Consider the following 24,341-nt stretch of genomic DNA (forward strand, 5'->3'; position numbering starts at 1 on the left):
TCTCCATAGTTTCCATTTCCAGAACGCTGTATCTTTAGTTGGAATCATACAGTATGTAGTCTTTTCAGATTGGCTGTTTCCACTTAATACTATGCATTTAAGGTTCCTCTGTGACATTTCATGGCTTGATCACTTGTTTCTTTTTCGTTCTGAGTAATATTGCATTGTCTGGATGTACAACAGTTTATAATTATCTGCTCATCTACTAAAGGACATTTGGTTGCTTCCAAGTTTTTGAAAATATAAATAAAGCTGTTATAAATATCCATGGACATTTTTTTGTGTGGACAAAAGTTTTTCAACTCCTGTGGGTTATTACCGAGGAGTGTGGCTGCTGGATCATATGGTATGAGTATACTTAGTTTTGTAAGAAACCATCAAATGGGCTTCAAAGTGGTTGACCCATCCCCTCCACTGAGGGCTTTCTTTGCTGTATAACCTCATCAGCATTTGATGTTGTCAGCGCTTTGGATTTAGGACATTCTGATACGTGGTGGCATCTCATCATTGCTTTTTAATTTGCATTATGATTTAATTTTCAGCATCCTCTTGCTTAAGGACTTTTCCCAAAAGTTAAAAATGAGCTGAGTGATCATTTCCCTAATCTGAAATGCATTCTCTAAGATGCTTTGGATTGTTAGTTATTGGAAAATGATATCATGAGATGTGAATGGGGTCCATATTTCTAAATGAGAATTAGAGTATGCTGCAACCATGCAGAAAATACATTGAAGATATTAAATTTTCTGAGCTTGTTCTGAAAAGAAAATTCACCAAGAATGCCAATATAAGTGATGAACTAGGATCACTACTGGTATGACATCTTATATGGTATACTGTTTTCATCTAATTAAATATGTGAATTTTAATGAGAAAGATGAATTCATTTAATGAGTTTTTATCTCTGAGTATAGGAAATTATGCTTTGGACTTTTGAAGCTAATTATATCTTCAAAAGATTTATTTTGCTTGTTTATTCTTTTTATTTTCATTGTTCTACTCATTTTACAGAGTTCTATTCAAGGATATTCTGAAGATGTTGCCTACTTCAATTTTTATTTTAACTGCTTCTCTTCTCATAAATTTTATACTTTAAGGAACAAGGACTTAAAGACAAAATCTCATAGGTTTTTGTTTATCTTGAAATATGATATGTTGCTATGATTCTGATCACTAAAGAAAAAACAGAATTGAAAAAATATATATAATGGGAACTTCTTATGTCTCCAACTGAAAACTCAAAGACTATCAAACATTGTACAAAAGTATATGGATTGTCAATAATTTAATGTTAGTTATTCACCTTGTTTTCCCAACACATAGGTTGCATGGTATCACGTATTAATATTTATGGAATCATAGTTAAGGATAAAGTGAAAAGTTGCCAGTAAGCAGAAGCTTTACTATGAAATCTTTATTCACATTCTTACTAGCCTTCAAAGTTCTGTATTTTAAACTCAACGCTCTGCAGCTCAACGCTGCTGCTCTTTTAAGATGTTCCAAAATGTTGAATCATTTGCAGTTGAGGTAAAAGACATATATTTTATGATTGAACCTGAAATAGCATCACAGAAATTTTCAATGAATTATGTACCTTAATTTCAACTAAGCAACAGAGTAGTTTGCTTATGAGTTACCTTGTAAATCTAAAGCTTGTTTAATCAGAAATTTCACCCCCAAGTCAACATAAAGCTACTGATAAGACACATTGACCAATTATTGATTTTAGCCATATTAGAGTTCAAAGTATTTGCTAGCTCACACAGTGAAACAAGGTCATTTTAGGTTGAAAATTAGAGCTTTACTTATGTAGATGTGAATCGTGACTTACCCCTGTCTGTGTCGTACAGGAAGACAAAACAGTTCCATTCATAGTGATCCAGCAGGCTTAAGAGCGCTCCTCGTAAGGAAGGCCTTAGCTGTAGCACAAACTGACTCTCCCCCTCTGTAGGGAAACTTGGTGTGATGAGAGAGATGTGTAAGGCGCTGCAGAACGAGGTCAAGGTATGTACCGACCTCTTATCATAAAGTCCAAAGATGGCAAATACTCCTCTAGAATACTGGGAACAGACTGAAACAAAAGGGGAAAAAAAAACACACACAAACTATTAGCACACTCTAAAATTGTAGACTTCAAGATCTATAAGCTAGGAAATTAAAAAAAATATCTCTGAATCATTGGTATGTCAGGAATGTAATATAAGGAAAGAGTAAAAGTATGCAATTAATTATATCATCAATTAATGAATCCTTGAGCTTGTATTCAAAGCCCTGAACTGAGTTACATAACAAGAGTCTATATGATTCCTTTCTCAAGAAGCCAATCTGAATTAAAGGGAAATTTGACCAAAATGAAGTGTTCCATGGCATTCCATGATAATGTGGCAAATCCTACGTGAGAGACCTTTAAGTGTGACAAATCCAAATTTTTCTCTTTTTCTTACATGCAAAAGTATTATACTTTCAAAATTTTTGAACCTCAACATAATAAAGGCCATATATGATAAACCCACAGCTAACATCATACTGAACAGCGAGAGGCTGAAAGCTTTTCCTCTGAGATCAGGAACAAGACAGGGATGCCCACTCTCCCCACTGTTATTTAACATACTAGAGGTCCTCGCCATGGCAATTAGACAAAACAAAGAAATACAAGGAATCCAGATTGATAAAGAAGAAGTTAAACTGTCACTATTTGCAGATGACATGATATTGTACATAAAAAACCCTAAAGACTCCACTCCAAAACTACTAGAACTGATATCGGAATACAGCAAAGTTGCAGGATACAAAATTATGACACAGAAATCTGTGGCTTTCCTATACACTAACAATGAACCAATAGAAAGAGAAATCAGGAAAACAATTCCATTCACAATTGCATCTAAAAGAATAAAATACCTAGGAATAAACCTAACCAAAGAAGTGAAAGACCTATATCCTGAAAACCATAAGACACTCTTAAGAGAAATTAAAGAGGACACTAACAAATGGAAACTCATCCCATGCTCTTGGCTAGGAAGAATTAATATTGTCAAAATAGCCATCCTGTCCAAAGCAATACACAGATTTGATGCAATCCCTACCAAATTACAAACAACATTCTTCAACGAACTGGAAAAAATAGTTCAAAAATTCCTATGGAAACACCAAAGATCCCAAATAGCCAAAGCAATCCTGAGAAAGAAGAATAAAATGGGGGGGATCTCACTCCCCAACTTCAAGCTCTACTACAAAGCCATAGTAATCAAGACAATTTGGTACTGGCAAAAGAACAGAGCGACAGACCAGTGGAACAGAATAGAGATTCCAGACATTAACCCAAATATATATGGTCAATTAGTATTTGATAAAGGAGCCATGGACATACAATAGGGAAATGACAGTCTCTTCAACAGATGGTGCTGGCAAAACTGGCCAGCAACATGTAAGAGAATGAAACTGGACCAATGTCTAACCCCATACACAAAAGTAAATTTGAAATGGATCAAAGATCTGAATGTAAGTCATGAAACCATAAAACTCTTAGAAAAAAACATAGGCAAAAATCTCTTGGACATAAACATTAGTGACTTTTTCATAAACATATCTCCCCAGGCAAGCAAAATAAAAGCAAAAATGAACAAGTGTGACTACATCAAGCTGAAAAGCTTCTGTACAGCAAAGAACACCATCAATAGAACAAAAAGGTACCCTGCAGTATGGGAGAATATATTCGTAAATGACAGATCCGATAAAGGCTTGACATCCAAAATATATAAAGAGCTCACACACCTCAACAAACAAAAAAGCAAATAATCCAATTAAAAAATGGGCAGAGGAGCTGAACAGACAGTTCTCCAAAGAAGAAATTCAGATGGCCAACAGACACATGAAAAGATGCTCCACATCACTAGTTATCAGAGAAATGCAAATTAAAACCACAATGAGATATCACCTCACACCAGTAAGGATGGTTACCATCCAAAAGAGAAACAACAACACATGTTGGTGAGGTTGTGGAGAAAAGGGAGCCCTCCTACACTGCTGGTGGGAATGTAAATTAGTTCAACCATTGTGGAAAGCAGTATGGAGGTTCCTCAACAAGCTCAAAATAGAAATACCATTTGACCCAGGAATTCCACCTCTAGGAACTTAGCCTAAGAATGCAGCAGCCCAGTTTGAAAAACACAGATGCACCCCTATGTTTATCGCAGCACTATTTACAATAGCCAAGAAATGAAAGCAACCTACGTATCCATCTAGATGAATAGATAAAGATGTGGTACATATACACAATGGAATATTATTCAGCCATAAGAAGAAAACAAATCCTACCATTTGCAACAACATGGATGGAGTTAGAGGGTATTATGCTCAGTGACATAAGCCAAGTGGAGAGAGAGAATTACCAAATGATTTCACTCATTTGTGGAATATAAGAACAAAGAAAAACTGAAGGAACAAAACAGCAGCAGAATCACAGAACCCAAGAATGGACTAACAGTTACCAAAGGGAAAGAGACTGGGGAGAAGGGGAAGGTAGGGAGGCATAAGGGCGGGGAAAAGAAAGGGGGCATTACGATTAGCATGTATAATGTAGGGGTGGCGGCAAGGGGAGGTCCGTGCAACACAGAGAAGACAAGTAGTGATTTTGTAACATCTTACTATGCTGATGGACAGTGACTGTAATGGGGTTTGTGGGGGGTACTTGGTGAAGTGGAGAGCCTAGTAAACATAATGTTTTTCATGTAATTGTGGATTAATGATAACAAAACAAAAAGATTTCTGAGAGTTAATTAAAGGAACATTTAAATTACCTTGCTCCCATCCTTCCTAAGCTATATGCATATATTTTCTATTTTGAATTGGATGGTATTTGTTACTCAGCCTCAATTGTTACTTTTTTTTTTTAGTGGCAGTTTTATTTTTTATCACAATCTTAGAGTTCCCTTGAATCATGTTTGAAAACAGAAGTTATGCTGTCTGGAAAGTCACTACTGGGGTTTCCTAGATGCTTAGTGGAATTGCAGCCAACTGCGTAGCTTCTAGGTAGGCCATAAGCTAAGACAAAGAAATTCTAAAACCCCAAAGAACCAAGTCCTCCTGAAATAAGAGGACCTGAGATAAATAGATGTACAGCCTCACCTTGCCTTTTTCCATGCATTAAGTTGTGCAAGGTCCAAAATCATAAAGAGAAAAAATTTTCTCAAGATTCTTGCCTAGTCATATTTTGATCACCCTTTTGACATGACTGATTTTTTAGTCCATATCTGGGTGATTTTTTTTTAATTTACATTTTAAAGGATAACCTGCATTAGTGGATATTTTTTCCCTGATTATACAGTAAAGCAAGGTGTTTTGAATTCCAAATTCTTACAGTACATATAGAACATATAGTAAAATACAATACATATAGCTAACAGTTCTATTCTCCTTGGCTTATATAACTTGGCTTATAATTTAAGAATTCTTTAGTTCTATAAAACTTTTGTTTTCTGATTTTAATTACTAATTTTAGTTGCTAAGTTCATTAAGAAGCCTAGAATATTAGACAGTGTACATGCATTTACCATAGGAATGGTTCATTGTGATACAATGAAATTAGATTTTGGTTTGTTAAAGTAGTAGTAGGCTCTTGAAAAAAATTAATTATCCTAATAACATTTATTTTCATATTTTATGATATCCACATTTTAGGAAATTATAAAACATAACTAAATAAGAATAACAAAACCTGTCAGTGTTTATTTTGTTCTTCTTTATTGTGCCTCTTGAAATTGGGGATGGAGTCTAAGCAATGTAATTATAACAGAAGAGGGTAATAATTAACAGAAAATGAATGCTGTTGGTGGTCTCTAGATGATGTGCTCTGAGAGATATTGTATATGTTCTGGAAAAACTAAAGCACAGCTAAGGGACCAAAGTTAATATTCAAATGGACAAGACTAGGATAGAACTGACATTAAGATATAGGAGAAAGACTGAAAACTTTGTAAACAAGTTCAATCTTAGTGCTTTTATTTATTAGCCAGGTGACCTCAGCTCAATTATTTAATCTTACTGTCTCAATTCAATGAATACATAACGTGCCAAGGATTAAATGAGATAATGTATGTAAACTACTACATAGGATACACCAGGCGAGTACTGAATGGCTGGTTTTACAAACAGAAATTTTTTATGTGCATGCATATAGTTTTAAGTAGTTCTAAAATTTGGTAAGAGAGTAAAAGAAGGTAATATACCACAGCTGATCCCAAACCAAGCATTCAGATTCTATACAACAAAAAACAGTTATTTTCATGAATATTATATTAGGGTTTGTACATACACTGTATCAGGGAAGCACATCCAATGCTAACTCTATGCTCATACAAGAACTAGAATTTGATCACCTGCGTAGATTAACCAACTTGGAAAACTTGTTTTGACAGAGTGACTGGCTGTACGTAGTTTTCATGTAAGATAGAAGAACCATTCTAATGTAACCTTTGGATATCGTAGGTTTCAACTCAATTCAGTTAACCGAAGTGACCTGGTAAGTCATTCTGCTGGGTCAGACCTTGCCCTTGAGAATGTTCCGCCAAGGGTTTGGATTATTTATGTCAGTCCTGTACATTTAGCCCACAGCAGGAGATATTCTGCTCTGTGTTTTCCCATTTTCTTGTTCTCTTGATTTTCATGCAAATTGAGGGCCCTTTCTCAATCTTAATTAAATAATCAAAATTAAATAATCTGGTTCAATTAATTTTTGTTATCTTACTGAAAAAAATTGAGTTGAAGAATTTTAGAACTCAAATCTGAGGCACTGGCTTTGAGTCTGAAGTTGAAACCATATGCAGATTTTAATACTTGTTTTGGGAAAACAAGCAAACAGGATTTTCAAGTCATGTACTGTAGGTTTCTCATGCACATAATGAACATTAGCAGAAACCTTTCTATTATGACATTTTAAAACCACACCATTGTCAAGTTTGAGTTTCTGAATGGTATTTTTGTAGGAGCCATGCATGTTCCCTAGACGACTTACGTAACTTTTCATGACATCCTTGAGTGAGACAGGAATGGGTGGACAAGGCTGGATGCTTCCCTCTAGCACCCTCTCTCCCATAAAATGCCCCAACAGCAGTTCTAATTTCATTGATTTCAAATACTGAGCTGCTGTCAATATAAAATTTTATGTGCAAAAGCATTAAACTGCTAAAAAAAAAGGTCAAAAACAACTGCTATACTCTGTACAAAATTGCTCTATTGTTTTTTTCCCACTATGCTGTATTCAAAGCAATACTTACAACTTTCCACTAATCTGGTGCTTACTGTATTATTTAACTTATTTAATTTATTCCATTCATGCCTTAACACACTCAATATTTCTTGATATTTAATAATCTCCTATCTGTTATCATTCATTTGCATCATCATAAATATCTGTATTCTCTTTTTCCTACAGGCATCTGTCATTCTGCCTCTACTAAACTTACTTTGAAATTACAGTAAATCTTAGACTACTAACTTTGTTTCTGGCTGCTGTCACTAATATTTTACTTTCCCTTGGCAAATGTCCAGTTTTAGTATTAATCATTTGAACTTTTATTTTTTTTTGGCTTATTTAATTCAGATTATATTCTTGGCAGGTGACGATACTGTGTTTCCTATGTATGTGGATAGGTTGTCAGTCAAATGTTCAATGTTACCATCTCAATGTGATACCTTGGGTAGTATTTTATTTTGGTCCAAAGATTCAAATTTTAAAATACAGTTATTTCCATATTTAGTACTATAATCTAGCTTTGTAAACACTCCAATAGAAATTTGCTTGGTTATATGTTATGACATCTATTGTTGCTTAGCATAAAAATAATAATTCAAACTATACAACTCCTTAAACTACATAAATGTATATACAAACTGAGAAAATAAGATGAATATCAATGTGTTCAGAATACATAAAAGAGAAACAAATTTAATTTTGACATTCTTGTATAACATGGCTAAATTAAAGAACAAAATTAATGCTTAGTCACTGATTTTAGATTGATACATATTATGGGATACAAACACTAATCAGGACAAGTCTTTCAATGAAATAATCCAATCATAATTTTAAACACATATTCTGTGTTCTGCTTCACTAATGAAATCATTTGGGTAGTGTATTATGTAAATAAACACATAATATAAACACATGGTAATAATCCATTCATCTTCACCTGATGCTTTCAATTAATTAAACTGATCTTCTCATCAGATAGTCACCCAGTTTCATTCCAGATGCCACATTCAAGTGCCAAACCAAGTCAAATTATTATATAATTTGTGATAAGTTATAGCTTTATATAGCACACAAATCAAATGACATGGTCTTAGCTCAGTGTTTCTCAAGTTGTGGGATATAAATCCCAGTGATGTGCTAAATTTTAAATTACCATTGCATATGGATAGAAAACAGGTGAGTTTTCCACCGACTGCCCTTCCTTCTCTCCTGATACTCAATTTTCTTTTGCACTAAAGGCTTCCTCTAAAATGCTTTTAAACAAATCCAACTCTTTCATTTTATAAAACACATAACGTTTTGCCCCAATGCTTCCCACCTCTTCCTATGCTTTCCCAGACACCATTTCCACTTAGACTGTTTCCAGCCCAGCCACCGAAACCACACTCATCAATTTGCTAATGAACAACTTCATCCCAAATCCAGTTTACTGCTATCTTACTGGAATCCTCTGCTGTGTGTGAAACTTAAGGCATTTCTCTCAAATGCTTCCTTGCCTTGCTTTGTTAACACAACATTCTAGTCTTCCTCTGCTCTCTGGGCATTTCTTTGAACAGTTTGTTTTCTCTGTTCCTTAAAGTTGGTGAACCTTAAAATTCTCCTTTCTCTATTCACTTCTTCACTCTATATACAATTTCTAGATGAAAATGACCAGTCCCAGGGCTTTAATTACCATATTTGTAATCATGATCCTCCAAACTGCACTATCTACTTCAAATCTTTCTCTTGAACTCCTGATCTATGTATCTAATTGTCTCTCACCACTGCAATGCCACAGTCAATTTTCCAAAATGGTTACAGCAGTCTTTCCTATCTCACATTATATTCTAAAACTTCTGCTGCTTTCACATTCAGAACTGGAATCTGATTTTTCAGCTTGAACCTGGGCTGGCCTTTGTGATTGCCTCAGCTATAAAGTATGAGAGTGATTATATGTGACTTTTGAGACTATGTCTCCTTCTGAAGCCACATGATTTTTCACCTGGTCACCACGCTGTGAGGAAGCCCATGTGATATGAAGGTGCCCACATAGAAGGGAACCAGAATCCCTGTCCTCCAGCACCTGCTATATTCCAGGCTGAAACCAGAATCAATAGCAGTACACATGAATGATTTTAGAAATGGATGCTCCAGCCCTTGGTCATATTGCCTCAGCTGGTGATGTGTAGAGTAAAGATTAAACTTTGGCCCAAATGTAAGATCATGATCAAAATAAATGATCTTTGCTATTTTAAGCCACTAAGTTTGAGAGTTTGTTATGAAGCAATAAATAACCAGAACAATATCCATATGCAGTACTAAGGAGTGTACCTACACACAGTAAGAATTCAATAAATATTTTGTAGAGATATTAAGGAATGTTGTTTGAGATATGTGTCAATGTTTATCTTTAAAAACTTCTTAATGAGTATTTGGGTTGCCTTTAATTTTTTGTTATTAGAACTGGTGCTGTCATGACAACCATCTTTGATTATTCATTAGCATAAATCACTAGAGGTTAAATTGTGAAGTAGGATATTTGGGTCTTTTTGAAGGCTTTTAGTAAATATTATTAATTTTTTTTCCTACAAGTTTGCACTAATTTACATCTCTTCTGATGGTATGCATCTACTGGGGATGAATAAGTCTTCTTCATGTTTTTCTCCTCTTTAGATTTTGGAAATTATGTACACCATATTTATTTTTTAAGTTGTTGCAATGAAATTTTATATGCATACTTGTCACAAAATTCTTTTCTCCAGCTTAACTAAGATATAATTAAAATACAACATTAAGTGATTTTAAGGTATACAACATGATGATTTGACACACATATATACAATAAAATAATTACCATGATAAGGTTAGTTAACACATTCATCACCTTCCATAATTACCTTTTTGGTGTGATAGTGGTGAGACATTTATTTAATCCCCATGCAACTTTCAAATATCTAGTACAGTATTGTTAACTCTAGCTACCATGCTATACATTAGACCCCAGAACTTACTCATAAGTGGTGGTTTGTATCCTTTAAACATCTTTGAATTTCCACTACTCAGAGGTCCTGACAACCAACAGTGTATTCGCTGTTTCTGAGTTTGTTTTTTTTAGATTCCACATATAAGTCAGATCATACAGTATTCATTTTTCTTAGAAAGGAAAAAGTAAAAGTGTGTCTGTTTTTAGATGATATGCTTTTATATACAGAAAATCCTAAAGATTCCATAATAAATTGTTAGACCTAAGAAATAATCCAGTAAAGTTTCAGGGTATCTTGTGTATAAACTGTGTATCCAGTAAGAAATTATTGTTATTGCAGTTATATTTAATGCCTTTGTGTTTTCAAGATTATAGCAGACATCAGGATAGTAGGAGAACTGGCAGATGAAAAGAAGTAGAATTTTTCAAAGTATGAAAGAGCAAAAGTATGAAATGTTATTGAGAGAAGGTTTCCAAACTTTATTTGGAGATTATTATTATTATTATTTTAGAGGTCCATGAGTTGTCTGTGAGATTTTGCAAAGTTGCTGCTAACATCTTAGTGGTTATTTAAAAATAGAGTAAGGATATGCTGGATCATCTAGATGGCCTCTCTGAAAAGAAGATATGCCTTGGGATTTCTGTGCCTGCATTTCTTTTTCTAATTAAAATCACGTTTAAACTACCTAAGGAACAACTGATACAGAAATGTTAGGCTAACGAATGCACACCAGTTGTTTGGACGTGAACACAGTGGTGGGATGGAGTCATTAGTGTGGCATCTGGTCATTATGTGCTCCAAAAAAAAGGACCCGGAAACATTAAAAACTCTGCATTATGTAACCATGTACGATGGAGATCCTGTCATTATGCATACTAAGTACTTAGCAATATGAGTAATAATGAATCCTTAATAATACATTTTCAGGTTCTTGATTCCAACAAGTATAGGGTTAGACACTAATAAAATGTGGTTTCATTAATGATGCAATGCTAAATTTATCTTCAAAGATGTATGAAAGAAATGGAGTCAGCAGAGAGGGAGACAAGATGCAGAAGAGAAGGGGGTGCTAATCAATGAAGGCCCCAGAAAAAGAGAATGAATGGAGTCAATGGCAGATATAAGGCTGGCCTTGAATGAAATGCACAGGTGTGCGTGGAGGGTATCTGAATCCATAGACTTCATAGATAAAAAGATTAGATAAGATGTGTGTAGGTTGATAGTTTATTACTTGTACTGATATAGGAGGCAAGACTATAGCAGTGAGATTTGATAAGGGTATTTAAAAGTGGCACAAGTTTCAAACGGTTGCAGAGGGTAGGAGAGGAATAAAAAAAACACATAAAATAGCTTATGAACTCCATGATGATAGGAACCACTCCTATTTCATCCACATCGTAACACATGAACCATGATAGAACACATAACACATGCAACCCTAGACCTGGCACATGGTAAGTGCCCTATAAAACCTGATTAAATTAATGATTACATGAATAGTGACAGAAGACAAGATCCAAAACTATGAATTGGAAGTGGCAGCAATTTGGAAATCCATGATTTTCTTTAGGCACAGCACAAGGATCATAGTAATATTATCAAAAGGTAAAAATAACGAGGGAGGTATGCCTTTTCTTCTAGAAACGCATTCTTCCCAGTTTACACAACAGCACACCTGCTGCATTTTCTCTTATCTGAGTGCTTATTTTGAGTCTCCTTGCTTGCATCTCCTTTCTGACCAATCTTTGCATAATGAAATAGCACTTCTATATTTCTTTTTTAAATATAGTGTCATCTATTTCTATGACTTCAAATATCCTCCATGTGCCAGTACTTCCCTGATTAATGTCTTCAGTTTTGTTCTGTACCATGAGCTTCAGACTCAGGCAACACTATCTTACTTGACACCTCCCTTCTGTTTTCTGTTTGGCACCTAAAACCCAGCTGAGACAAAACAGGGCCCTTCATTTTACTTTCAGAACCTGTTCTGTTTTTTCCCCAACTCCAATAAAAAGCATGACCATTTACAAAAGTATTTCTGCTTCTTATCTTCCTTTTCTCCCCACATTGAAGTCATGAGTGTATGGTGATGGGTTTGCTTATAAAATATATGTAAACCCACTCACTCTGCTCTCTTTCCATGTCCTGCCCTTATCTCCCTCGTCTACTACAAGTATCTCCTAACTATATTTCCTATTTCCAGTTTTCTTCTTCCCCAATCACTTTCCACTCAGCAGAGAATGCAAATAACATTGCACTTCATCCCTAGTTAGAATTCCTGTGGCTTTTTCATCATGTGTAGAATAATATCCATGTGACCTAAAAAGCTCTAATGATTTTGCCTTTACTAAACTCATTTACCATTGTTCCCTCACAAACTCAGACAAACTCCCCCCTTTTCTGTTATTTACGTACACCGTCTCATCCTACCCCACTTTAGGCCTTTGCACTGACTGTCCCTCTTGCTGGACCCTCCTGTGGCTGTGCTTCTCACCGATCTTGTCTCAGCAAAAATGTCAACTCCTCGGAGAGCTTCTCCCTGACCCCTTTGTGAAATGGGGCTCCCACAGCACCCGTCACTCTCTGCCACATGATACATTATTTTATTTTCTGCAGAACCCTTACTACTATCTGAAGTTATCTTATTGTTTGATTGCTTATTCATCTCTTTTCTCCAGATACTACGAGTTCCACAAGAGGAGGACATTTGATTGCCTCATTCAGTGATGTATCCTTAGGCTCTAAAATTGGCATATGGAAAGTGCTCAAATGAAGGAAGGAAATCATGGTTTCTGGTAAAAGAAATGAGGGAAGAAGAGAGACTAGAAGAGTGCAGTGACTGGCTGGAAGCCACAAACATCTGCTTTCGGATTGCTGAGTTGACTCTGACAGTTAAAAGTTTCCATTTTCGCCCAGAAGCTGGGCAATTCCCTTTTGATCTCTCTGTGCACTCTGTCCCCTTTCGACTCTGCACAGCTCACCATTAGTTTTTAATAAAAGCTGAGTTTCTGAAAACTGCCAGCTATTATGACATAGAAATTTAGTGATTCTTTATAAGGAAACCAATTATAATCATAACTGTGTATTAATTTTTTCATAATGTAAAATTCAGGTAATGAGACAACTCTCTCCACAACTGATGAAAATATCTACATTTTATGATTTTTAATCAAGGCAATGTTATATTGTCATGTTTATCCATGTAGTTTCCACTAGCTAGAGTAGGATAAGGCTATGGGGTCATCTAAGCAAGCAGTCTGGAGCAGTGTGTGAAATGCTGTGAATTCCAGGTCTTGCAGCCTCTCTCTATCCAACCTCCACTACACAGCAGCCTGGTCCTAGACTGTCCTGGCTAGTTTTCCATCTTGTATTTACCTAATTTCTACCTGTTAATTTTGCCAATCCATTTATCTGCTAAAGGAAATATTATCACCCATCAGCATTTTTAAAATAATTTATCTTAAAACACTAACAGTTTATTTGAAATCTTTACAAAGTCAGGAAGTATTAGTTAAAAATCTTCCTTCTTTCTCTGACTGTTTGATGTTAAAATGATAAGCTCCTCAGGTTCTTTTTGAAAAGGCTCAATCAGATGGTGAATAGAGCATGCTGGGCTCAGAATTCATTAATTTATGCCTGTAAGGCATTATCATAGGTTATTAATATGTAAAAGCCAATTTTCTTAGACTTCTAAATGGTGGTTAGCTACAGTACATAAAGTTACTGAAGCTAATCACCATAAATGACAAGTTGAAGTGCAAATTACACAAAAATATTTCATCTTAATTATCTCACAAGTAAGGACTTTCATTTTCTCAGATGTCTTTTCTAAAGATGCCTCTGGACAAAGCCATCAGAGGTCACAATAAAAGATAATCATGGTCTATGCTTGCCCAGCCCCGCACAGGCTCCCCTTCAATTTTATGACATCTCAGCTAGAAAGCACATTTCAATCCTAAATTCAACTAATTGAGAGGTCAGTAAAAATATACAGGCTTGTTTGCACATTTCTTTTCAGAGTCAGGCCATCATAATGGAAACACATGGCTCATTTTTCTTCCAAGACCTATAAAGGAATAAGCAGAAGGCTATTTGCGATACTCAGCACGAGAAGCAAGATTCCATTCAGTGTAAAGATGGGTTTCTCGACAGTAATTTGGGAGCAGCAAAGATCCTATCATTCTTTTTTACTACTAATATATAACCAGAAGGACTCTTTAGAAAGAAGCCTTTAGAAGGAAGGAAGGCAAGAGGAGAGGAAGAAACCACTTCTAAGAAGCATCTAAATCATAACAGGTGTGTTTGGTTCCTGACACTTCCAATCATGAAGAACAGTGTAGGGGGAAAGGTTCCCAGTGATACACTGTTTAGCATTCAAGGATTTGGAATATATTTTTACCTATAAGTGTCTCCTTAATGGGAAAAAAAACATTTAATTACATTTAATTCATCAGCTGTACTTTACACTATAAAACTGAGTTGCATAATTGCAGTAGAATTCTTTTCATGTTACAGAAACTTTTTCAAGCGTCTAAATAATATGTTGAAAGCTTTTCTTCATCAGAGGAGACACAGCTGTCTTCCTGCAAAGCATTTAAATGCATCATGAGAGTGGATAACATCAATTAAAAATGGAATGGGATAATATTTGGTAGATATTTGAGTGGGTTTTAGAAACAACCGATCCCATGAATACAGTGCTTCCTGAATAACTGAAGTGCCAGCATTTATTTTGGGTACGAATTTGTGACATTTGTTTAATGTCTGTCTTCTGTATTACTAGACACAACTCTATGATAGCAAGGACTCTGACTTCTTTAATCATTTTTTTCCCTCCCGTATCCAGCATAATGCTTGGCACATACCTGGTGGTCAATAAATATTGCTGAATGAAAAACCTATGAATGGTGGCAAAGATGAGGTTGTGTGTGAAAGGTATTTGAAGTTCATGAAAATATTTGGCCTAACTAACCTTTGAATAGAACAAGCAACAATTTGAAACAAATGAAACATGTGCAACTGTTTTCACAAAAGTAATAATGCCTCATTGTATTTAAAATGGCACAATTTACCTAAGTTAATTTAATTTATATACAACTTATTTGAAATTCACACTTACACACTTCTAATGGAAATGCCTGCTCTGTGCTTTGGGCTAAGGACACATGAAAATGCCCTAATGCTAGGTCCTAAGCATGAGAGAATAATACAGGCAGTTAGGTGGAGAAGGGACAGGGAAGAAAACTTAACAATTACTAAATACCTATTGTGTGTCAGGCTCTGTGATAGTCATTTTGTATTCATTATCTCATTTAAACTTCATTATAGCCCTACAATGTGGGTGTTTTTCTCTTTAGTTTTCTTTTTCTGATTTGAAGTTGAAATTTAGTAAAATTATGTAACTTGTATAAGTTTCTACATCTAAGCAGGGAAAGAGCAATTTTTAACCCAAGTCTGATTCCAAAGTTCATGTTCATTCCACTCTACCACTTTAAAGGAAATTACTGGTTAAGCACTTTCTCCACCCTGTTCTGTGGAAGGGATTTTGACCATTATATCTTTATTGCTACTGGAAGAGGCATTATAAGAACACTTACATTTCACAGAAACAGAAGTAGGTCTTAAGGGATTATGGAAAATTGGTTTCTTGTTATAAAACCACTTCTTAAAGCAAACCAAGTTTTAGCTGTCAATTTAAAAAGGACAAACACATATATAACTCAGAAAAATAAGACTGCAGTATCCAATGTTTCAAAATTTTTATTTTTTATTTTTGCAATTGTGCCTTTTCTAAAATATGCTGCATACAATCCTGGGAGAGAATTTACAGTTAACCATGACTAGTCAGAAATACTAAATATTTACATGGTTTAGTTTCTTCATGTTTAAAAACAGATATTAAATGATGTTTTCTCTTTCTAGAATATAATATTAGAGCCAGTGGTCAGATTTTAGTAAAGATCATAAAATTAATATTTTAACTTCAATTCAGTCATGGCTGATTTAGTTGTGTGTTGTATTATTTTGTCTATATTCAGATTTCAAGAACAATTGTCAAACACCTGGGCTGTATTCCTCAAAGTTGTGTTTTTAAGCTTTTTGAATTCTTAGAACCATTTTCAAAGTTTTCATAGTTAAATAAACTTTGATTTATAAAATGCTTTACTACTTCCTTTTAAATTTATTTAGGATATTATAATGATTTCTAATAAAAAGGCTATTTCATTCCTTTTGATGTTAAACCATGATTTATTGTTCAAAGAATAACTGCATCTGTGTGTGAGTCTGAATGTGTGTTTGTGTGTGATGAAAATGGTAAATACTGTTGCATTTTGGAAAATTGTAATAGATTAAGTCCTGGTGTAAGAATCATTTTAATCACAATCCTTTTAAAAGCATTAAAACTTGAAGTATACATATCCTTGCTTTTACATTAAAACAGCATTTTTTTGTAGCAACTTTTCTTAGTTAAAATCCTTTATGACCAAAAAAAATCAGACTTTACATTAGAACATAGGCTTTTGAAAAAAACTGAAACTATGTACATCTGCTTCCTAGCAAATAAAAAGAAGTTTGCTCACTCTGTCCAAAGGAAAAGAAATTATGCAATATAAAGTTTCATTATGTATATAAAGTAATTTATATCAAGTGTTGAAGAGATTGTTGGGGAAGATCACAGAGAGGGCACGACCCATGAATTGAACCCAGGAATTGGAGATTCACAGCCTTCACCCTCATTCCTTGGAATGTACATTTCACTTGCTATCCCCATTCTTGAAGCTGCCCCAAGGACATCACCTTGAGATAGGCATGTGGTGTTGAGACCATATGGACTAAATGCATGACTTGAACCCAGTTAAGACCTCTATATGAACTTTTAAGACTTGGCAGGCAGGTGCAGAGTTTGTCACCACCCAAGACAAGTCTCATAGGAGAGTTCCCTTGCTTATTAAGCCTGCCACCTACAATCTATAACAGACTGTCTCTTTCTTCTGTCTCTCCCTGCCCTGCAAGTACAAGGGCTGGTTTCAATTACAGCAGGAAGCTCCCAAAGAGGGTGAGAACTAACTAATGGACAGACATACATACTATACAGGGAAATTCTAAAATTTTTCCAAACACCTTGGTTATTTGGCATGCTACAAAGAAAAGATAGAGTTCAGAAATTATATAGCATTAAGATTCAGTTTTCTGAATAATCATGAATATTTCAAATACAATAGTTTTCTAACAAACCTAACCATTTTTTATAAAAGGTCAAATTAATGACTATTCTTTCAATATGGCTCTTAAGTTACCTGATCACTCACCTAATATTCACATCCTTTAACCAATGATTGCAAAATCCAATCCACACATGGGGTAGGTAGGGAATGGAGATAGGTGAAATAGGCCAGGGGAAGGGTGATAATATCAGCAATGAACTTAAGAGCTCTTGCCCACCTAAAGGGCTAGTCACTCTCATCCTCAGCTGACTGTTGCCAAGAGGGATTAATGGCCCAATGTGCCGGGGAATTCTGAATTTCCAAAAGAATCTTTAAATGTGAGTATTTGTGAGTAGTCTGCTCATTTTTAAATGTTGACCACCAATTAAAATACTATTTACTTTAGAGGGGTCAGCTTATGTGTGGGCAGCATATTGCCTAGAACAGTCTTCTGGAATTATTGCTGCTCCCTGTTCATTTAGGTTTGACAATATTGCCAAATTAATTTTTTTTTTATCTTCACAGTGTTAATTTTAACCTAGTTTTCTTAAATTTGAACTGTTTATGGCCAGCATTAAAAAAGTATGTATAAGTATTTAAGTGTGTATCTTTCTGGTACCAAGGGGAAAGAATCTTTCCTAAATTATGAAATTCTGTGACAAGAACTTAAAGACTATCTAGGTGACAGTCTGTCTCCTTTTGCAGAGGAGGAGAGTGAGTCCCTAAGATATAAAGTCACTTGCCCAACACCTTAGGCACTGAAAAAGTAAAACAGACATCCTTGGCTTAGACAAAAAGTAGAAATTAGAAAGTCCATTCAAATGAGAAGAGCAGTTCAATAGCAAGATCCTTCCTATAAATTAATAGATATTTCAAATTATAGAATCCATTAAGTTGTTGCTGTTAAGGCATGGATGAGATCTATAAGCAAGGAAAGTGTATACTATCCTGTATTCTGATATTATTTAAACTGTATTTCATGAAAGTTATGTCAGAGAGTATGACAGATTTCCATTATGGGGCTGGGCACATTTTAATTACTTAAATATCTAATCAGTAGTGCTTCATGGTGTATGAACTGTTCTCCTTTGTAGTCTGCTGATTAAGGCAAATGAATTGCTTATTTGTTTTATTTACTTACAGGTAAACATATAAGCCATGGTCCACTATATTGAGTTTTTAGGCAGACTCGTTTTTGCAACTTGATTTTTCTTTCTCTCTTTTGACTTAATATCCACAGATGTCATGGGATAAAGTTTCTACAGATTTCATCAAAAACAAATTATTTCGAATAATATTTTGTGTGTGAGGTGTCTATATATTAAGTAAGCATATAATTACTGGTGAGCATATTATATTTCAGGTACTGTTAGAAGCCGAGGCAATAAAAATAGGTAAAATATATTCCATAATTTTGAGTATGCAAAATTAAACCTTTATGTGATAGTATTTCATTTCATCAGGGCTGAAGTATTTATTTCAACAATACTGAGCATCTACTCTAAATTAGGTCATGTGATAGGTGCTAGGGGGCACCCCTGTTAAGAATTCACATGTGAACACTACTCTTACATTGAACAAATGACAAATGGCATAAGTGCTCATAAAAAAGGAGGGGAGTAAAGATGCTATAAAGATGCATATTTAATCTGAGTGGTATCTAGGATATGCCAGTCATGAAGTGGAGAAACACTTTTCAGATATAATGACTGAAAATTGCAAGGAGCTATAAAGAAACTGAAGAAAGACTACTTTGGTGCCTAGACAGGGAGAGGATATGGTAGTGATAAGACCAAGGGAAGCACAAAGCCAGGTCTGGAGAACAGCATAAGGACAGTGAGGATCTTGGACTTTTTCCTAAGGACAATGGGAAGCCACTCTCCTGTTTTGAAGCAGGAGGGTAAAATAATCTGATTTATGTATTTTGAATGGTCACTGTTATGTGTAAAATTAACTAAGCAGAATTAGTAATAGATCCTGGAAAACTTGAGAGCTAGTACTGTAGTAATCCAGGCAAAAATTGATACTTTTGAATTCCAGGCTATGAAGATTGAGAGAAATACATGGACTCAAAGCATACGTAGCAAGTAGAATTAATAGGCTTTGCTTAGCTACGCAAGAGTATCAGGCAAAGTTCATATCTCAGTCTCTCACTAAAGCAACTGGCTGTATGGTGACTGGTGTGTTTACCATGCACTGAGGTGGAATAAGGTGGGAGGTTTAGTGAGCACAGTTTTGTACATACCGAATTTCATATGCATGGAAGAAGTTAAGAGAAATGCTAATTAGGCAGCTGGGTACATACATCTAAAGCTGGAAATAGAAATTTTGAATTTATAAAAAAATTTAGAGGGCAGAAACAAACATTTATAAAAGCATATAGAGTGAGGCTAACAAAGTCATGAAGTGGAGACATGAATAAGGAGAAAATAGTGCAATGTGATATCATGGAATCCAACAGAAAAAAATGCTCCAAAACAGAGAGATGGTCATTAATATCAAATGCTGCTGGGGTCGTGGTGGGGACATACAGCAGGATAAAAACAGAAGTCATTGAAAACCATAGAAGCCAAGGAATGAGAGCAAAAATTCTTAAAGATACAAAGAATACAGCAATTCCACATCATGTGACAGCCTATTAATATTTATTTGCAAATAAACTTTAGTTTAATATTTGTATCACATTGGGCTTTCTTGAGTTTATCTAACTGTATACAGACCTGTTTATAGTGTCTTGTCTAAAGTGTTCTTTCATCCAATAGTGTGATATTGAAGATCTCATTAGTTATAATGATTTTCTGAGAGTTTGCTAAGTCTATAATAATGAGGTAGAAACTTTTGAAGCTGTATTAACTCTTTCAAACTAACAATCATACCTTAAGGTACATGATAAATCTCACAAGGATAGCTTGCTCATGTTTGGAATTTACTCCTAAATTACCAATTAATTTACATTGATTTACGCACAAGAAGATGCTATGACACATAAGACAGAGGATGTTCAAGGGTGAGCTACACAACTTGGATGTTTGGACACATCAAATGACATAATGAATGTGAAAACAATGTGTAAACTATCAAGTTCTATGCAGTTAATAATAGGTGTGCAGTGGATGTTAGTCATTCTTTTAGGCTGCCCAATATCTGAAATGTTTACCTGCATTTAGGGAATTCACCACATGAGTCTTAGAACCTGAAAATACCAGGTATTGTTTTCCTAGCATCCTTGGAAACTAAGCTGTGGACTTGTGCGTTATTTACCAACTTACTTCCTTCAGCCCCAAACCTAGTTTTGTTTTTTGATTTTGTAATACTGACACTGGGTCCTGTGAACATTCTCCTTTGCCAGCTGGAGAGATGTAGGCTTCATCAGCAGAGGGTACTAGAGTTACCCTACCAAATGATAGCAGGCAGACATTTCCTTCAGGGTTTGGTCCTCCAGTATTATTTTTCCATGCAGGAGTCCTGCAGCTCCTTCTGAGGAGCTCCAGCAGCACCTCCAGACCATATCTCCCCATCCAAGGCTTCTGAGCTTCTCTGGCTCAGCAGAACCTCCAGCAACACATGGCTGCTTCTATAACCCCGCACACCTTCCACACAACAGCAACTTTGAATGCTTCTGGAGATCTGGATTTGCTGGTTGGCTCACAGCCTCACTCAGCAGATCTGCTTTGGCCACTTCTAGAAACCAGCACTGATCTGCAACCTCTGGCAAGTTCTTTGCACCTGCCGGCTATAATTTCCTATGGTAGCTGCACTTTCTTTGAAGAAGTCTGAATTTCAACCTTGGCAAGGAAGCTTTTCCTAGTCTTCAACTCCCATTATTTAGTCTTCTTCAGCTTAGGGATGGTAGCTATTCTTTTGCACTAGCTAATTCTGGACACCTTAGAGTCCTCCAGCATGCCTTTTAATACTTTACTTCCTTCTACTAATGATTCTTAACTACTTCTACTAATGATTAATTTCCCTCCTGCAAATAAATTGCATGGTTTCTGACTCATGATTATACTCTAACTGATACAGCCCATGATTTGGATATTGCCAATCCAAGCAGGTGTTAATGATGTGTAGAAATAGCAACTACAGGATGCTGTCTGTGGTGGCAGTCAGGTTGTAGCCCTAATAAAGTCCTGGTGCAAGAGGCTACATGTGGCATGTAGGGCTGGACCAGGCAATGGCATATGTGTCTTCACTGAACCATTTTATGACCAACTGGAGCAATGTTCATGTTTTGCTCTCTTATATCTAGTTAACTAGTCCTACTGGCAATTCTGGGAAGTATTTAGTAACTTCTAATGAACTATTTTTTGACTTAAGTAGGCTGTAATTAGTTTCTGTTGCTTGCTACTAAGAACACTGTTAGAAATATCTAACATTTATTGACTGCTTAAATTTTTCAGGCAGTGTTCTAAATACTCTCTCTATATTACCACATTTAGTCCTCATACAAATCCTATAAAGTATTGATTGCCTGTATTTTACAAATGAGTGAAAACTAAAGCTCAGAAACAAAAGATTTGTCCAAATTCATAGAGCTAAGAGGTAGAGATGATAATCAAGTCCAGACATGTATTTCTAAATCTGGTGCTCTTGGTGTACCTATAGACAATGTCTTTTTTATTCTTGTGACAAGAATTTTATTTTTCCTCATCATAGGAATTAGACTGTCAAATTATAAAGAAAAATCTACTTCTGTATCATTAGTGCTCAGGCTTAGAGCTCAATTTTACTGAGCTTTGGGGCCAAAGTGAATCAACTATTTCCTTGGGTATGTTTTTCTGATTATTTTCTACCTATTTCCAATAATTCTACAAAAAAAGTGATATATTAGGAAGTCTGAGTGAGATATTACTTCTGTCCAGAGAAGGATCTAGATTAGAGAGGAACAAGAAGTAAGGGCTAAGGTTAATTCCTACTAAAACAAAGGGAAATACATAAGTAGAGTGTAAGAATAATATATCCTGCCTTCTTCATGGTCTAAATAATTTTCCTTCTTAGAATTTATACACCTTAACTCTTTAATTTGTCCTTTGGAACATCATGTTATTAACTTACTATAAATGCTGACCAATCATTATTTTTCATTAGGTATGTTGATATCTTTTAGTCTTGAAAAAATGTAAATTTGTACTTTTATTTTAAAAGTATAATGATATAATTCAGTAAGTCATTCTTTAAAGATATTAGTTCAAAAAACAGCTTAAGGCAACTACATGTTTGATCTCTGGACCATTTTAGAAAAAGGCATGGTTTAAAGGATTTAAAGAGCCCATTACATTTGGCCACATTTTAAAAATTGCATAATTTGATTAAATTGACATTTAAATGTCAAGTACTTTCCCAGCATTTCCTTTTTCATGATTGCTCACTGCTGAGACATTTGTGTGTAATTAGGAGGGTATTCTCCCTCTCTTATTAATCAGTCTATCTCTTCAAACATTTTCATTGATAGACTCCGGTTGTCTTCTTTTGGGATTTGAATGGTGGGGTCACTAAAACTGACCTGTTACATCTCTAAAAGTTTTAATATTTAATTAAGTGAAAATCACCTACAAGTAAAAATATTCACTTTAATGAATTGACTTATAGAAGTGACAGATTCTAAGTGTGTATTTATGTTAGTTTGGAGGTAATGTGATTTCATTATAACAATGCTTTTTGAGCATGTAAATTTAGTTGGAAAGTTCAAACTTTTAAATATTTACCTAAATGTTTACTTTTTATGTGTTTAATTCAATGGACATGCAGTATAGTTATGCTATCTTAATCAAATATATATATATATACTGTATACAGCTATTGCTAAATTGAAATACAACTGCAAGGAAATACAAATGAAATTATACCATTTTAACCTTTGAAATTAAAAAAGATTTTTAAGAAATAATAGTCAATATTGGCAAAGGCATGTGAGATGAGAACCTGTATGTTTAAAACTGCTGATAGAATTTGGGTAGCCTATAAAGAACACAATATATAACTATGAAAGGTCTACAAAACTTTCATATCAGGTAGCTCCTGGCAAGCAATCTTAAGAGACTAGTACAAAAAGATGTCTCATCTCAATAATACAGCTGTAGAGGGAACTCAGAAACTATCTAATTTCCCAATTTGAAAGATTTCACAGTTGAATATACAATATAATTTCAAATTAGGAAAGAGAGTAGAATATGTACCAAGATATCAAGAAAAGTTCATTGGAGAGACAAGTATGTGGAATTTTTAAAAATTCTATTATAATTTCCAGCTTATATCAAATTCACTATAATTGACATTCATTACCATAATAGGAAAAAATAAGCTTTATTTTGAATGCAGGAATATAATGACTAGTTCTTTCACAAAGAGTAAACAATCTTTGAGCTCAAGAACAAAGCTGCAAGATAAACTGCAGTATATCTTGGGCCATGTAAGCTCTCCCTGCCCAATATTGATGAGTGGGAGGATAAGATTTAGCCCATTGTTGCTATAGTTGAGGGAAGAGTGTTCCAGGCAGAAGGGAGAAAAATATAAAAGTCAGGATTCATAATTGCACAAGTAATTTGTGCTATTACTGGTTTAATTAAGGTTTTCTTTTTCTGTTTGGTTGTAAACCCTGCTGGGGCAGAATCTTCTGCAGGAATCTATCTGCAGCACTTTGCACAGTGCTTTGCACCATCAACAAATATTTGTAGAATCAGTGAAAGAAATCCAATTACAGAATATTCCTTAATGAGTTTGTTTGAGTCCAGGTTTATAGATTATTTTTGTAAATAATAAAATATATGTTCCCAGATGTTATGCTAAGAATAGAAATTAACCTGTAAGAGTCCTTGAATCTGGTGATTTACCCAGCCAGTTTGTGAGAATGGAGGAGACTGGTGAAAGAGAAAAGAAAATTTAGGCAGAATGAAACGAGACAGGAAAAGGGGCATTCTT

The 24,341-nt window shown here is 34.9% G+C and overlaps 1 protein-coding gene across 10 annotated transcripts in view; it reads right to left on the bottom strand.

Annotated features, from left to right (window-relative positions):
- Positions 1 to 24,341, bottom strand: part of GRIA4 (glutamate ionotropic receptor AMPA type subunit 4) — a 392,195-nt gene that overhangs the window by 249,335 nt on the left and 118,519 nt on the right. For all 10 annotated transcript variants that reach the window (XR_012132554.1, XR_012132555.1, XM_073239344.1 and 7 more), the window contains one exon: positions 1,832 to 2,071. Coding sequence is in view for 8 of the 10 variants with exons in the window: in XM_073239344.1 (XP_073095445.1) it covers positions 1,832 to 2,071 (240 nt within the window). In the remaining 2 variants the exon portion in view is untranslated. The remainder of the gene's footprint in view (positions 1 to 1,831; positions 2,072 to 24,341) is intronic.

Source organism: Manis javanica, chromosome 6, assembly GCF_040802235.1.
Source record: "Manis javanica isolate MJ-LG chromosome 6, MJ_LKY, whole genome shotgun sequence".
Classification (NCBI taxonomy): Eukaryota; Metazoa; Chordata; class Mammalia; order Pholidota; family Manidae; genus Manis; species Manis javanica.